The sequence below is a fragment of the Atractosteus spatula genome, chromosome 8 (genome assembly GCF_055471065.1).
Source record: "Atractosteus spatula isolate fAtrSpa1 chromosome 8, fAtrSpa1.hap1, whole genome shotgun sequence".
NCBI lineage: Eukaryota > Metazoa > Chordata > Actinopteri > Semionotiformes > Lepisosteidae > Atractosteus > Atractosteus spatula.
In genome coordinates, this window is record NC_142713.1 from 27,283,733 (window position 1) to 27,301,016 (window position 17,284).

Sequence of the window (17,284 nt, forward strand, 5' to 3'; positions counted from 1 at the left end):
CCATAAAAGTAATACAATTAAAAAGAAATTTGCTTGTTTTGCTATTTCTATTATTTTTATGAAAACCACATGCCAATTGCAGATTTTTATTTAAGTGGTGAAAAATATCAGCATGAAGATTAACTCAAACAACAGAAACATCAAATAGCGGTTAAGCTTTGCATCTTCCAATCATCTGTGTTCCATTGAAGTATCTGCCAGCTACAGGGGTGCACATTTTAATCCTGTTCTGGTGAAGGAATTTCAGGCATCACTAGATGTCCAATTACTCCTAAAGCAAGACTGAGTTTTTTTACTGTATTTTCTACTCAACTTTCTTCCTGTTTCCTACACTCAATACAAGAGATCAAACCCACTCATTTATGAAGCAACTGCTAGCAGAATATACATCTGTCAGCTTAAACTGTCAAAGACTCATGTTTTACAGTACATCTTTTATGAATAGTACACAGTGCCTGTATCTTGGATACATGGATACATTAGGTTTTTTTTTCCTTTAAGGAGGAGTGCTAATTCTGTGTGTAAAGGATTTAGCTTCTACAATAAACAAAGGAATGGAGGGAATAAAATAAGCAATTTATAGCAGTGATAATCTGTTTCCTCTCTCCTAGTCGTCTATCACAGCAAGGTTAAGCAATAAATATTTCAAGGGCTTTGTACTAAAGTGGAATCTGCAGCACTTCTGTGGGAAATGGCATTTAAATCTTTTCATTTTAAAACAACAAAAAGGTGACTGATAACTATAGATATAACTCTTTGTACTGTACATGGCATGGGAAAATGAAGTCACTCCTTTGCATTTTATTAAAGTTATCTTTAATAATGCTGTTCTTCAGTTCTCTGCTAAAGTTTTCCCAATTACAGAACGTACAATATTCTCATTCAAAAGACAAAAGTTGCAAAAAAGTAATTAAGGAGGACAAATAAACATATATCAAAGCTGACAAGTAGGGAGACGCCCGTTGAGCACTGTTGAATATTTCTTTTAATTGGGTAGCAGCTGCCTTTTAAAAACAGAAAACCTTGATTCTGCTGGATCATTTTTTTTTGTGTAAATGAGGTTCATGCAAGGAGCAACATGCATATATTATCTGTCTATAGCTGGGGTAAAACACAAGAAATTAGCGACCAATCTGGATTGAAGTGTATGAATGAAACTTTCTGTTAAATGCAAAGCACGTACTGTACTAATAGTATTATTTATTGGTTAAGTGATTGATGGTCTTTAGTTAGATTAGGTAATTATGTTTTAAAAATAGGTTAGATAAGACATTTTTACTCATCAGTTATTGAGAAACAGCAGGAGTCCTTACTTCAGTGCCTTAGAAAATGAACGTAGAATTTTTCATTCTTACCTGATGGCATATTTCATGTACAACAACCATTGTGAGTTCCATCAAATAGGAGATTGACGACACTTCAGGATCCAAAAGGAGTTTCTGTTCCACAAAGACACTAAGCCCCCAGTTCTCCATTGCAGCATAAGGGTGTTTAGGCACAGCTAGAAGATCTGTAAAAATGAAAAAAATAAAAAAGTTAAATTGATAAAAAACTTAATCCCTATCTAAAATTCACAGGAAAGATTGTCACAGTATCAAAGTCCATACATTCAATCGACCATTTTTGTATTTAATCAATCAGCATTTGAAAACAATAAAAATACATAGAATAAATACATTTTAAAAGCATAAAATCACTTTGTTAGGTTTAGAGCTTATTAAATCTGTCAGCATCTTAGAATTAATTTTCCAATGTATGGTTTAGATACTTTGCAAAGGTTTTATAACTGTAAAATTACAGAATACTCTTTTGTTTTTTCTCTTCTGAAAGAAAGATTCAACTGTAAAAATCATGTAGGGTGATTTTTAGGTTTAATTATTTTTATATATTCTACAGGGCTCTTATTTGCAACTTGAGGTATTTTTTTTTTAATTTGGTGGTTCAGATATTATATTCCAAGTCATAGACAACAGGATATTTTGCTATCAGCCTCAAAATTATACCATCCGTGACATGGGAGGGAAAAACATTTCGGAATTTGTCAGCCAGATTTAAACGGTATCTGGCTTGCTCTTAAGATGACAGAAAGCCTTGATTATAAAAAATGTTCATGGTTAAACAGATTTAAGCACTGTCACATTCATTTTTGCTTCTTCGCTAAGTGAAAAGAAAAGGATTTCACTTTATAAGAAACCTTTAAAAAGTCATGTTAATAAAAAACCTAACCAGGCTTTCATTTAATTACCATCTCGAAATGAGTTTCACTCTGAAATAAAAATCAAACCATCATGCTCTAAAAACATGCTTCAATCAAACCTCAAAGTCACTATGCTGACAGTGTGTTCAATGAAGTTTATAGGCCTCTTTATTCATTTCCCTACATGGTCCCTGCATTGAAAACAGCTCTCATCATACTACAGATATTTCTCAATTAACTCATAAATCAGATCTGTGCACCTTTTGGCATCGTGTATACTTTCCGATATATTATCTTTACATCTTCACCCACTTCACTGAGTATGTCACCTACTGAAGGACTTTCCTTGCTTAAGCAATCAATTAGTCAATAATTAGCAGCTTAAAGTAAAGTAAAATTCCTGGGAATTTATTTATTATTTAGTCAATATTTTGTACTATAGATTTTTATGGCCCTTTAAGGTAATCAATTAAGAAATTGTGGAGCTCTAGATGCTGCTGACTCAGTTGCCGAAGACTTTTTGGTTACTAAGATTACTGGGGCTATACAAACTGAGGTACAGTATGATGGGCACTGTTTGGAAAGGTTTTATCTAGCACTAGATAGTTTTTTTGTCTTGCTACATTGTCTTATATTTCATTTTAGGTGCCCTACTTATGTCCTTTTTGTTTGCCCATGAAGCATCTGCCTGTCTGAAATCTTTCCTTGTTTGCCACCCTGACTCACTTGCCTTTCCTATGAATGTGCTGTCTATGCATGTTCTGTTTTGACTGCTCTGTTCTTCTGGGGCTGCACAGAAAGTGTTTTATGGAAAAATTAGTAGTTTGAAGATGAACAATTTTATCAAAATTAGAGGGAGACGTAATTATACAGCAAGTACAGTTTTATACAGCAAGATATTTTAAGATCTCAGAGCTATACTTTGAGAAAGGGATAGTTGTAGCAAATTGGGATAAAACATTTGCTAGCTATCACTAAGAGACTTATGCAAAGGAATGATGGGGATGTGCCAGATATTAAAGTACAGCTTTTGTCAACACTGAATTTTCTGCTTTCCACACTTTCCTAATTCTAAATCATTGTGCGATGATTTTTAGAAAATTAATGTTTCCATTTCCCTGTAACAAGAAGAAGTAGAAAAAACTGAGGAGGGATATAATGTATAGATCACTGCCCTTTGTGGGAAGTCTGTTCCAGACATACTGTATATACTGGCAACAAATTACTGTGCATGTTCCTTTTCTTCTGCACTGAGGGGTTGTGCAGCAATTCCTAGTTTGCAAAGCCTATTTTGACAGTATAGACAGTATAGACCAAAATATACAGTATTATAGACCAGTTTTGCCTGGTAGGGAGGGAGCTGTTCATGGTGTGGGACATCAGACCCAATCTGGATGTTCCATTGTAATTTTTATGGTGCTTAAAGAGATGAATTAAGAATTCACCATACTGTGTGAGTAATATAATTTGTAATATTTTACAAATAAATAGAAATTATCAATAACTAGAAATTAGAATAATTTCTAATTATTAATTTTATAACTAGAAACGTTTGTCATGACTCCAGATAGGTTAGCCCCTGCTGGTGACTTACTTAACAGAAGTAAAACCATAAAGGCCTGGAAATACACATCCTCTGTGTTTTTGCCAAAAAAATCACAAATACACCAGTATCTGACAATAATAACTTAATTGTAGTTAGGGATTAACTTCCAGCCCTTGCTGTGTTAGAACAGGATGTTTTGAGAAGGAGACTTCACTTCTTTTGAAGTTTTGTCATTTCACCAATGCCTTCTGGGCACTGTACAATGATTGATTACAAGCCTTTGCACCTAACTTTATATTGACCCCCAGATTTATTATGTTTGGCATTTCTCCTGTTGAATTTCCTACAGATGTTTTTGACAGGATGTGGGGGGGTCAGGTTTCAGATGGGAAGTTTGGCTGTGTCCATTATAGAAGAATTATTTCTGTTTGAGAGAAAGCAGAACAGCTGTGGAAAACAGAGAGTGGAAGAGCGTTTGCAAGCATATTTGTGATAAAAGAAAAAAAAATGAAACAGTATCTATTGATAAGAACAAGTGTCAACTTTTAACACATTTAAATATATATAGTTTTGGATGTATCTTTATGTTTTTTGGAATGTGTGTGCAGACCATTTTATGTAAATGGTTGTAAAGTTTTTGACATTTTTCATTTATCTTTTTCTTGGTGAGTCTATATAGTCTTTAAAAATTAAAAATTGAATTTGCTCTGAAGGAGAAAACATTATCCTTGCATGAGTTCTTTGTGGGCTGAGATATCCGTTGGTAATTAACCATCAGCATTGATTTGTTTAGATACTTCACCTGTTTTGCCTATCATTGAGAAAATAGTAATTCCATCCTTTATGCTTATTAACTGTTATATTCTTGCTGATAAAATATTAGCAACCCTTAGTATACTGAATAGCTTCTGTCAGCAGCAGGTGCTGTAATGCATGCTTGGTTTAAGGATTACAAACTTCCATTAATTTTCCTGATCAGAACAGTCTTCATTTCTTCATTTCTCAAAGCAAAAGTCACTGAAGGAACTCATAATTCTATCCCACACAGCATTACCATCAACACAACTTCCACAGAACATACTGAAATTATGCTAGAAGAATGGAATGGGACTAGATTGAAAATATTTCAGAACCTGGTAGAATATGATACCTACTGCTAAAAGTGCTATGGCTACTTGCAAGCATGATTTGGGAAGGGTGGGAGGGTCTAAATATCTGGGTAAATAAGTGCACTTTTAAGAATACCTAACATTTAAGTGTAGAATAGAGTTGAAACAAGGTCAATACTTCATGGAAAAAGCATACTACTAGGAGAAACAGAAAATTAGAAAATGTCAACTCAGTGTTCACAGTAGTGACCACACTTTTGAAAATAACCTGTACAACTGAAGTGGAGAGAATTTTGCTGTGCATATGCACATTATGGAGCAGATGAAAAAGCGGGCACCTCAGTCTTCGACTTCAAAGATCACAGAAGAACAATTTATAGAGGAAAGAACTAAAAATCCTAAAATTGTTCTTTAGTAGGATTTCTCAATTCCAGTCCAAAAGCAGAATTTGTAGTATTCCTAATGTGCATCATGAGGTGAATACATATTTGGATCAGGCAGTTTGAAGCTAAAATACTAAAGTTCATTGACTGGTACACAGAGTAATAGTGCTCTTGGCATATCAGTGCAGATTAAAATTACATCGCATACCCACAGATGGTCAGTAGCAGTGTTAATGATTTTAATTTAAAATAATTTAAATTCCCTCAACCGTGGGTTTCCTACTCATATCAAATATAATAAACATATATCGTATGGTTATATCATATATAATATATTTAGAAAAAGGGTTCTATTAAAATATCCTGTCTCAAAAACTGTATTCCCTGATTGCAATTATATGTAAATTTGTAACAATGGCTTGGTTTTCTACTTTTTGAGAGGAGATGGATCAAATGATTTTGGAAAAAAAGCCATCTTAATCGCAAAATGGAACAAAATCTGGTTATGTTCATTATTTAGTTTAAACCAATGGCTACTCCTCCTACCCATTTCCAAGATGGAGATAAACCCTGTGATTCAGATGTCAAAGATAACATTTCCTGGATGAAAAGAGGTTTAAACCACCCTGCATATCTGTGCTCCCGTAGTGAGATGACAAAAAAAGATCCTAAAATAACTGGGAATTCTATGTACTTATGCAAAATATGTTGTGCAATTTTTTTGAAAGAAACAGAATTAATTTTATCTACTTCTCCTGCTGTTACCTAGGCTGGCATCCAGCATTGAAGCTATTGCAACAGAAAATGAGAGGTAATTTTTAAGTTCTCAAAACAGGCCATTCTCTTTACAACTATCTGTAGGGTAAGTGGGGGTGGCAACCTTCTGAACAGAGGTTTAGCACAACCCTCAGATGCACAAACAAGTCTTCTGTGTAACCTTGGCCCTGAAACATTACTTTCTATAGGAAAATATAGGATTGCCCAGATGTGAAGAAACTAAAGCAGATTACTATGAACATTTCAATTCAGACCAATACAGTGTTATATCTGAAGATCAAATGGATTGTTTTTAAAGTTTGCTTCTGCAAAACAAAATTCTTTTGCTTTGCAGATTTGTTTACTGGTACATTGTCAAATCAATAGTCACTGCACATTATTTGCACTGCTATCATAAACCACAGAGAGCCTCAGAGCTCAATGTGCTGTGAGTCCCTATGGTATGAATGCAGATGATCCTTTCAATAATGTTGTCAATTTATAATAAAAAAACTAACCCATTGAGTTATGTAATATCATATGATGAACAATTTGCTTTCACTGGCCATGATATATAGAAACATTTTAAAAAGATCATAATTTGATTTCCATAGAGATTAAATGTCAAATTGTTCTCCCAAATGTATCATAGAACACCAGCAAATCTCATACTAAATTAATGATTACGTTTAAACTACTTATAAATGACTGTTAGTGAAGAATGTTTTGGTGAGTTGTCACAGTCCTCAACAACAGAATAAAATGTTGAAAAAATAGTGCACAGAATATGTTAAATATCATAAGAGCAAATAGGAAGCTCTTATTTGATCATCCAGTTTTCAGGAGCAAAGAAATAAAAAAGTACTTTACATCCATTAGTTTTTTAAAATTTCAAAAAGCCTTGTAAAAAATATGTAAAATCCCTGGAACCCTAATGAAATGAGAGTTATTCACCAACACACAGTCAATATTCATAGAAATGTATTGCTTTTTGTTGAAGAGAATGTGCACTTTTAATATTACATAAAGTATGGCTGGAAAAGTCTAATATACAGTAAAAAGCAGCTTTGCATGTCCCACATTAAGTGGGGAAATCAGTCAATATTCTACATCACTCTCATCATTAGGTATGCTTTGCCTTTTGCAGGTACTGTAGGTCTCTGCATGTTAAACTCCCATCAGAGTCCTCACTAATGGTTTGAGAACACAAGGTAAATATTGTCAAAAACATTTAATTGTGCCAGTGTTAGTTAAATGCATACATGTCATGATTAATTTACAATGTATTACAGCAAGCTTATTAATATATTACATGAAAAAGAATCATACATTTCTATTGCATGTGTGTATAACTTAAAAGTCCCTATCTTCAGCTGTGCTACTTATTTAAAAAAGAAAAGTAAAAATATTTGCTGACAGTGGCCAGAAGAGGGAGACTAGAGCTCCCTTAAGTTGTATATTTTATTGATCTATTATTTTGGATATTAAAATCCCTATAACATTAAATTATTTATTCTGGAACAATACAGAAGGCAATTCAAATACAGATGATTAACAACCGGGCAATTAAACTTTAAATATCCTAGTATCGCAAACTGCACAAGATTGACTCTAGATGCATGAGGGGAATGTACCAATCATCAATGTATTCAATAAGACAGTTCTGCTTACACTTGCTGTAAGTAAAAGATGATGGTTATTTCTTAAATCTCTGTGACGTTAAATTTAAATTTGGTGTGGTTATGGGAAATGCCATATTCATTAATAAAAGCTTAATAAAGCCAAGCACAAGTCTGACGTTATTACGAGAAGTTGGTAATTACATCAAATTCATATCCACTGTGCATGACCCCCAGGAAAAGAAAAATTAGCTTTTCAGTGTCATAGGCCTTCCATCATCTATTATGTCTATTAATTAAATACAAGTGACATTGCTGGCAACGCTAGAACAGCGTCACTGTCTCTTTTATTGATTTTCTGTTTTATTAATTTTATCTAATTGTGTGTATGGTTATGTATGTGTTTAGTAATTGAACTGAACCTGCCTGTCACATCTTTAGTAAATTCACAGAACCTTCGGCTAATCGTGTAAAAATGAACGAAGCTCATGTGCCAGTTCCACAGTACAACAGGGCAATGTGTCTCACACATTTTCCACCACCAGTCAGATATTTTTCAGGGGCGAAAAAAAAAACAGCTCTTGTAAAGCATCAGAACAGTCTCTTAAAAGTAGATTTCACTTTCAAGAACAACAAAATGCAAATAAAGGGGTGGATAGATCACTTGGTCACAGACTTCAAAGGAAATATTTTCTGATTCACTCAGATTAAAAAAGTAATTTCAAATGCTCCTGATTCCAGGATCACTTGATTAGGTGTACTGTATGCCTAAACAACAATGAGGTAACAGCACAGGTGTAACAGTAACAAAATCTGAGAATCACCAATTAAGATCCATCCATACGAATGTCAGACACTCCACTCTGAACTGAACAGATGCTAATGAAAACGCATAATTTTGCTGGTGTCAAATTAAACAGGTCTTGCTAAACAGTTTTGTCATGATGAAGCTGCTGAGTCATCGACATCCTTCAATTACCAAGAAAATGAATGCATTAATAAATAAACAATGTTGCTATCTTGGACGTGTTCAAAAATGTAAAACTCCCACTGAAAGCATCCCAAGGTAAAGCAATGGGCAGCTTTAAGAGAGTAGCTGTTCTCTTATGTTATTTTGTCACTTAAGGCAGAGAGGGTGCCCACTGGAAAGGATTGTTCTCCTTTCAATAGAGAATATTGGATAAAAAAAGGACAGAAACAGAAATGAGAAGAACCAGTGAAACACAAACCAGGGGACAGAAGTGGAAACTACATGGAAGTGTATTTAAAAACAAAGAACATCGCTTCTTTACACAAAGAGATGGAAGGAGAATGGAGCAAGCTATCCAGCCAGGCTGTTGAAGTTGATACCCTGGCTTATTTCAAGAAAGAGCTGGATGAGATCCGTGGAGCAATTAGCTACTAACTACGAAAGGGGCTCCATGGGCTAAATGAACTCCTCGTTTGTAGGCTTTCCAAATGTTCAGTGTACTTACTGTAATTTGTATTCATGTACAGTGTAGGAAAAGCATTTGAACAAAACTGCAAAACAGTGGAGAAGACACTGAGATAACTGTCATTCACATAGCATGTTTAATAGTAAATGGAACATGAGGTCGCTTGTGTTTTAACTGTAAAGAAACAGAAGCATTTTGTACTTATTGTTGAATAAAATAACACATATTTTACTGAACTTCTGCCTCCAACTTTGATTTTTCACACTTCACTCCTTGTGATAATACTATGTTAGGCAGTATTACAATGAAGACACTGCATGATTGAATGTCTAACAAAAAAAAATCAGATTAAGAAACACTTGCTTTTGAAATTCTCCTAACGGTTTCAGGATTATAATAATAATAAGATTGTGGTCAAAATCATTCTTCAGAACACAGAAGTCATTACACTTGACGACAGACAATAAACAGCTTACACGCACATATTGAGAAAAAACATATCCTACAAAAATACACAGCGAAAATACAGCTGTGTTGCTCAATTTGATCAGTAGAAAAAGATACAGTGACCTTGTAGTAATCCAATGCTCCTCTGCCCTCTTTGTCATGTGACGAACTCACAGTGAAGGAGGATGTGAACATGCTCCGGTCAATAGAACACTTGACAAGTCACTTACTTTGGTAAAACGGAATAGTAGAATCATGTTTACAATAAAAAAAACTTTACAAAAACAGTAGAAGATTCATATCTGGTAGGAGCACAACATCGCAGACCAGTATTTTATTTTTCACATCATTGCATCGAGGCTTTTCAGTGTTCAGAGTCAGTACAGCCTTACACACCTCTAGGACTGAGTAAGATCAGTAACGGTAATAAACAACAAAATATGACTAATGAAGATGGAGAACAGTTTATTCTTTTATTGATTCTAGTCATGGAGCAATGGACATTCATTGTATAATATATTCAGTGCAGTGCTACTGTACGAAACACAACTGCTAAAATGACCCTGACTAATGATAAAAATAGTTATTATTATACCTTCTGTTACAATCTGCATGTCCATTCATTTTAAGGTGAGCTTATATTTACATACTGTTTTTATGTTGCATACTGTAACATTTTGTATTTTATATTAAGCCTTCTTTCAAGACCAATTTTAATGCATTTATTCTCTGCAGCACTCTTGTTAGATTGTGCACACATACCCAACGTTGAATTCATTAAGTTAACCTAACAATGCATTCTTAAAACTAGCTATGCCAGCAACAATTTCTGCACTTGGTCTGTTTGTTTAATGAGGTATTGCTACTGCAGCAGGACAATACTTTTTTTAGTTAAAAATTGTTTCCTTTAAGAAGCACCAAACCTTCAAGAGCAATAGATCTGAAAAACATCCTTCCCAGTGTTTTTTCTTTGTAGTCTGACACATTCGAAAATGGTCAAAAGCCACTTTCCCGAAAGTTAATAGAGCATGAGATACAGGGAATATTATAACAAAACATATCGCTCAAGTGTATGCATAGCAAGAAATCATTCTAACAAGGTTCTCATTTAATTTTCATTTTTATCTGTAATAGGGAAAAGAGTGAAGTGTTTCTAGTACAAACACCCTCAATGTTTGCTTTTCTCAAGTTACTAAGAGTAATATGATATTGCATGCAGGCTTGTAATCTGAATATGTATAACTTTCAGAAAAGAAACCAAATGATTTCTTGCTATGCATACACTTGAGCGATATGTTTTGTTATAATATTCCCTGTATCTCATGCTCTATTAACTTTCGGGAAAGTGGCTTTTGACCATTTTCGAATGTGTCAGAATGTGTCAGTGTCTTTGGCAATATCATAAATGATGTATTGGTGACCAAATCAGCAAATACAGTATGTTTGTTGTTTTGAATGAATGCCAATTGCACTTTCATTTTTTTACATTTAGTAATTTGAAAATCTTATTTATAGGCAGTTATGATTACAAGTTACGTTAAACACAATGCCATCCTTAAAAATGACTGCTAATGAAGAATGTTACTATGAACAAGTTTCAAGTGTCAATAACAGAAAAACAAATGTTTAAAAAAGTAGTGTACAGAATATGTTTAAATATAGTAAGAGAAATAGTTTCATGGTATGCATATAATATGTTATACATAATGACAAGTAAAATAATCTTCATTTTTAAAAATGTCGACCATAGAAACAATGAATTTATTTTAGCCATCTACTATCATTGATATTTATATATGCTTTTGTTTATTTGTGAATCCAGTCCTCATTATCACCCACAGAATATTTCATCTGGTTGCATTTTTATTTGTGCTTCACTAGCCTACCAAGCTGGTTTCTAACATTTTAGTTAGAACCTTTTAAAGGTTAAAAGATTGGTGAGGCCAGTACATCGGTTTCAGAACCTAATGGGTTTTTTTAATTAAGTAATTTATTTTAATCTGGTTATGTGCTTTCTTATCTTATGTGTATTATCTTTTAAAGATCAGCAAACATTTCATCCAGAAGTTGCATCCCAAGTTTGCCTCTTTAGACGTATTGTACAACTAATCCTTAATTCTGGCTGACAGGGCAGCTACTGTATGTTGCTTCCCTGGTCATGATTTGTCACTGTACAAGTATGTCACCACCATGTGGGTAGTATCTAAAGGAGATAAACTAAAAGCCAAACATGCTGAGAATATATTCCTACTTACAGCTTTTGATGGCAGCATGCAGAGTGGGTAAAGTCACTGGAACCATGACTGGTGGCTTGTGTTTTCAAGTCCCAACTACAGACCCTGCTGCTGTTGCTGCTTTTTTACTCACTCTGTTTGTTTAAGTGCTATTTAATTTTGTTTGCACAGCAACTGCGTGGCTTTCCAGTTTGTGTTAGCCTTGTCATTATATTAATAACTGTTTATTTGATTTCTATAACTTATTGTACCGGCATGATTTTTGATGTAAACTTTATATATTGTAAGACATGGACAAGGGCATCTGCTAAGCTGATAAATAAATCCGTCCATTCATTTTCATCGCCAGCAGGAGCAGTAAAAGTGGAAAGGTGGAACAGCACCCTGGACAGTTCACCTTTCAAACCCAGAACATACAGTACTGTACATGTGCATGCATTTGCTCATACACACATACTGTACAATAGGGTTGGCAATTAAAAGATGGCAATTAACCTAGAAAGTAAGTACACAATATGGACACAGGAAAAACACAGAAAGTGCTCCAGTCTAGAATGTAATAGAGTTGCAAGACTGCCAGGCTAACCACCTTCCCAATGTGCAATGCAGCAAATAAAAATAACAATTGGAACAACAATGCTCAGGGTTTCCAGTTCACGCGGGTTCTGGTTTTATGACTTTGTGCTTTTTTTCTCTGCTCAAACGCTTAGATTTTGCTATAATGAGCACAGGATGTCTGTCATTTTACAGAACACAAAAGAAAATGCAGATCGCACTCCCTTTATATCCAAGTTACTTTCACATCAACTGTGACAAGATACTCTACTTACTGTACTTGTGGGAAAGGAAATTATCCAGAAAAGGCTGAAGCTTTCAACTGGCACTTTTATTTCTGGGTCTGGGTCTGCTCTTTATGACAAAGTGCATCGATTTTTGGATCAGCCTAAACTATGCTTTTATTTACAGTATTTATTATTACAGTATTTATACAGTATTTAAGATGTATTAAAAGATTTTTTTTCCTTTCTATGGACATAACGCTCCATGTCTTTCTTTCACTCGTGTACACGTTTTTCTCAATAATTCCCACTCAGAAACCTGTGCAGTCGCCTCCCACATCACTCCAGTTGTCTTGGTGCATTGGCACCCTGTCCGTCTGTGTTGTGCCCGGGGCAGTGTAGCAGTACATGTTCTGTGATGCCACTCTCCCTCATGTCACACAGGAGCCCTGGACTGTCTGCTGTGCTTTTCCCAACTGGCTTCCCCTTTCCATCTCACTGGTTTCCATCTGCCTGGAGATGCTGGGAAAGCATAATAGAAGTACTCTTACTCAAACCCTCCAAATCCCATATGTTTAAATATCCAGGAAATATTGTGCTGCAGAGGTTTGGGGACGTACGCTTGTCACTGTGACGATTGGAGTATTCAATATTTCAAGAATATTGTTTGGACAATCTATTTTTTTTTAATGGAAGCAATTTTTTGATACTCAGCACGGGAGACTGAAGAACGTCCTTTGATAAAGTTGAATCAATTGAGGTGTTATCGACGCATCTTGCAATTAAACCAAAACAATGGCCGTTTAATTCCTGATCTTACAAGGTGCCAGGAACTAACCGTGGTTAAGTTTGAACAGGAACTGTGTGGGGGAAATCCCAGGAATATCCGCCTCTGTATGTGATTTTGTGAGCAGTTCAATAGGAAGCAGAGATGCTTCTGAATTAAAAAGGCACGGCTGCCACACAAACCTGTCAGGGCACATTATGCTGTAGGATGTCATATCCTTTTTGGAAAAGACATTAAGATGATTTCATTAAAAATGTTTCCAGTGTCCTAGTTTGTTCCCACTGCAAACTGAACTAAATGAAGGAAAACATATAAAAAGGGTTTGGAAGAAAAAGGTCTAACTATATACAATATTTTAGCTTGCTCTGTTCTTTTGTAGACTTACTGTATAACAATGCTGGCTAAAAATGCTTAATAAAATGTAAACAAATAACCATCCTCTTTAGATCACTGTACTGAAAGAAAATTTGCATATTGACATGTTAAATGGCATCTAAAAATCAATGACAGTACAATGTTTAATTACATGAAGTGTGGTGAAAATGTAAGGACACCCCCTTAAGGTCTTATGATTTAAAATATTTAGACGTATTTGACTTTCACCTAGTCAGCAGCAAAAATTATTTCTCTAAAAATGTCACAGATTTAATTTGATCTGGTCATGATGTCTTGCCACAAACATTAATCCTTAAGACCAAACTGACAAAGTTTCTGATTTTATGTACAGGTGGAACCACTTCCTGTATATGATCAAATAATATTTTAGTGCACCTGATTCTACATACCCTCTTAATTAAGATGGTAGTTTAGTAAAGGTCCACTTACTTTTATATACAAAGATATTGAATGCTTTTAAATCAAATAATGACAAAGTAGAATTTCTATGTGTTCTTTCTCAAATGAGGTAAGTTTTATCTACCATTAGGACTTTGTGGGAGAAAGTCAAACATGTCTTAATATATTAAACCATAAAATATTAAGGTTTAATATTAAGCCTCTATTAACACAGAGATGCCCATTAACTCAAAATGAAAGATGTATTTTTTCACAACATGTGTATGAGCTATTACAAATGTTAACTCATGATGGGGTATTCTGAAACGCGAGGACTAGGAGATTCAAGGCAAGCGCAGCCAGTGAGGGTACAGACTAATAGAAAAGATGGACACCAGGTCACATCCCTTGGGTTAAGCTCTGTGTGATCACTACCACATGCACACTTCTTATTTAGACACGTTATACTGTACCTTAAAAATTCAAAATCACATTTTGGTCTTAAAACAAAAATTCAATATACTGTACCAAGTTTGTGAATACATAATACTACATAAAGTATATAAATGGTCAATTAAAAAAAAAGATATAAGAAGAAACCTCGTAACCTTTTGTGTCAAAAAACATCTGTACTGCTCCTTCAGAGCACACAAAAAAGTTCCATCACTGTCTTGGTACAACTGCTTCCTCATTCAAAAGAAATTCCTTAGGACATTGACTTGACAATATTCAACCTACTGTTCTGATACAGTGCTGAAAGAGCTACTTCTAAGTTTTCTTCTCACATTTTTTTCCTTTAATAAATTCAATTTGGTGTCTTTCCTCGTGTTCCATGAAACAGTTCTTCCATATTACCCATATTATGTGTTCACCTGCATGGTCAAAGTCAAACACCACTTCACCTGAGGGCTGTATTTTTAAATGGTAGTACTGTACTGTACTGTAAGTACTTTAAGTACTGTAAATAGAGCAAACAGTATTTAATAACATCTTAAAGGAGAAAAAGAAGGAATTTTACATAGGATATACTGTATGCATTGCGTGTGGAGCATCACTGATCCCAACCCTTCGATTTTGAAGTACATTTTTCAGAGCTGTTTGTTTTCTGTTTTGAATTTTTGTTTTCTGTTACCTGTTTTTAGATAAATCATAAAAGCATATATTTTTAGCTATAAATCTATCACCCTTGGACACGGTTAAGTTTCAGGAAAATGCTTTTCTGCTGGACTGTGGAACTTAAATTGAATTTTCTCCACCGAGTTGCAGTTTAATATTCCTATAAATTCTCCTCTAGCAAAGTCACATGAAAGTCATGTGTTACTTGGATAGTTTTAAATTGTGCATTCCCTGTCCCTAATTAAAATAAATGATCCCAGGTAAATGAAAACACATCTGTTTCTTGCTGTTGTCTTCAGTGAAGATACAGTGTAGTAGATTCAACTACCACCAGCACAGCCTTATGAACAATCTCCCCTCAAAAGATGCAGCTTCGAATTCAAGAAGATGAAGGTTCTCTGAAACTGCATAAGAAGCACAATAAATAACCTGTCTGGAGTTGGCAAATTAAACGTTATTTTTTGTTTTAAATTATTTTCTTTAAATCAAGAAAATTGTCATATGAATCAAGAAAATAACGTGAACACATGATGAAAGTAATAACTACGTGTGGTTAATTAATCCTAAGAGGTATGAGGAGTGCTTCCTAAAAATAGCAAAAGCAATTTACTGGCCTATACAATAAAAAACAACAACAACAAAAACATCCTGCCAACTTATTTTTCTGATTTGACTTTAACAATTACAAATCTCAAAACGAAAAACTAAAAGTGCTAATAATAGTTAATATTATCAATTATCTAATAGAAGTGTAATTGAAATGTAATAATATGAAAGTTATTCAGTCCATGTGTATTTCCTTTTATCATTTAAAATAAGACATATAAATAGGGAAACTCTCTTCATTTCCCAGTTTCACAAGCCTTTCCTATGGTAAAATATCAAAGCAGACAACTGGAAATGCTTATAAATATGAAATATTTAGGTAAAAAAACAGCATGGCCGTATGTGGCCAGTAAATGTGTCACATTCACTGTATCAAATTAAAATAAGCATTTGAGAATGTTTATCCAAAAGTATTCTAGTTTGCTGGTAGTATGAGAAGTCACATCCTTAAATCCGGCCTCCTGAGAACTGTAATACAATAATTAATAATGACAGTTCTCTTAATCACCCTCATGAACATTCGAGAACAGAATGAATTCGTTTAGATTCTGTTACTCTTCTTTCTTGTGGAGGTCATAGGAAATGTTATGATTTGTGCAGAATGGGAACTATGATCTTGGCAATAATAAGACAAATCAATATGGCAATATGGTATGTCATACTCTGATATGCTTATCTCCAACGACAAGACACTTGAGGCTTATAACTTTCCAAGTGCACAAATTACAGAGCACCATTAATTAACTGAATAAGCAAGACATTATTAACCCTCTTAATAGTCTGAAATACTGTTAAGTCAATACCATCTCTTTTTTTACAAAGAAATTAAGTCCATTTCAAGATAGTAGTATAATGAGACCAAATCGTCTCTAATCTATATTGAAAACCTTCTGTTCACACCAGAACAAAACAGTAACACTTTAAGTATTCTATAACAGTTTTATTAATGATGTTGAACACTTAAATTTGTTAAATATCCCAGGGTAAGAGGCTTGGATCAGGTAATGATCAAGGTTAGGATTAGCTACTGAAATGCAGTTAGTCTAGAGTAGTTTGATAATCATCATATTTAGATGACCTTCTATTACTGCTTTATACAGTACAGTACATGCGGTGCTCTTCAGATGCACAGATGCTGCCAATGAAATGGGAACAAACAAACGTCATAAAACAAAGATTTATGGTTGGGATAACATTTCTGGAGAAGAAATTTTAAAAATGTCACACTGTTATCTTTATAGCAGTATTCATTTAATCCTCCTTTGGCATGGATTATACCAATAAGTATAATCTTCCTGTGCCTCTTCCGAGGGGGGATTTGGCGCATTTACTCCAGGCACAATGGCTATTGTTAGTTCTTTCAGACCCTTTTCTGTGTGAACTGCCTCTCTGAGTTTGAATAAAAAATGTTCAATTACATTGAGGTCCGTTGATTGATTTGGTCATTCACAAACATTTATTTGTGTGCAGTTAACCATGGCGCTATACATGCAAT

The 17,284-nt window shown here is 34.4% G+C and overlaps 1 protein-coding gene across 1 annotated transcript in view; it reads right to left on the reverse strand.

Annotated features, from left to right (window-relative positions):
- The window catches only part of LOC148829336 (thyrotropin-releasing hormone-degrading ectoenzyme-like), a 219,917-nt gene that overhangs the window by 159,658 nt on the left and 42,975 nt on the right, over positions 1-17,284 (reverse strand). The window contains exon 4 of the mRNA XM_088923246.1: positions 1,356-1,510. Coding sequence (XP_088779372.1) covers positions 1,356-1,510 — 155 coding nt within the window. The remainder of the gene's footprint in view (positions 1-1,355; positions 1,511-17,284) is intronic.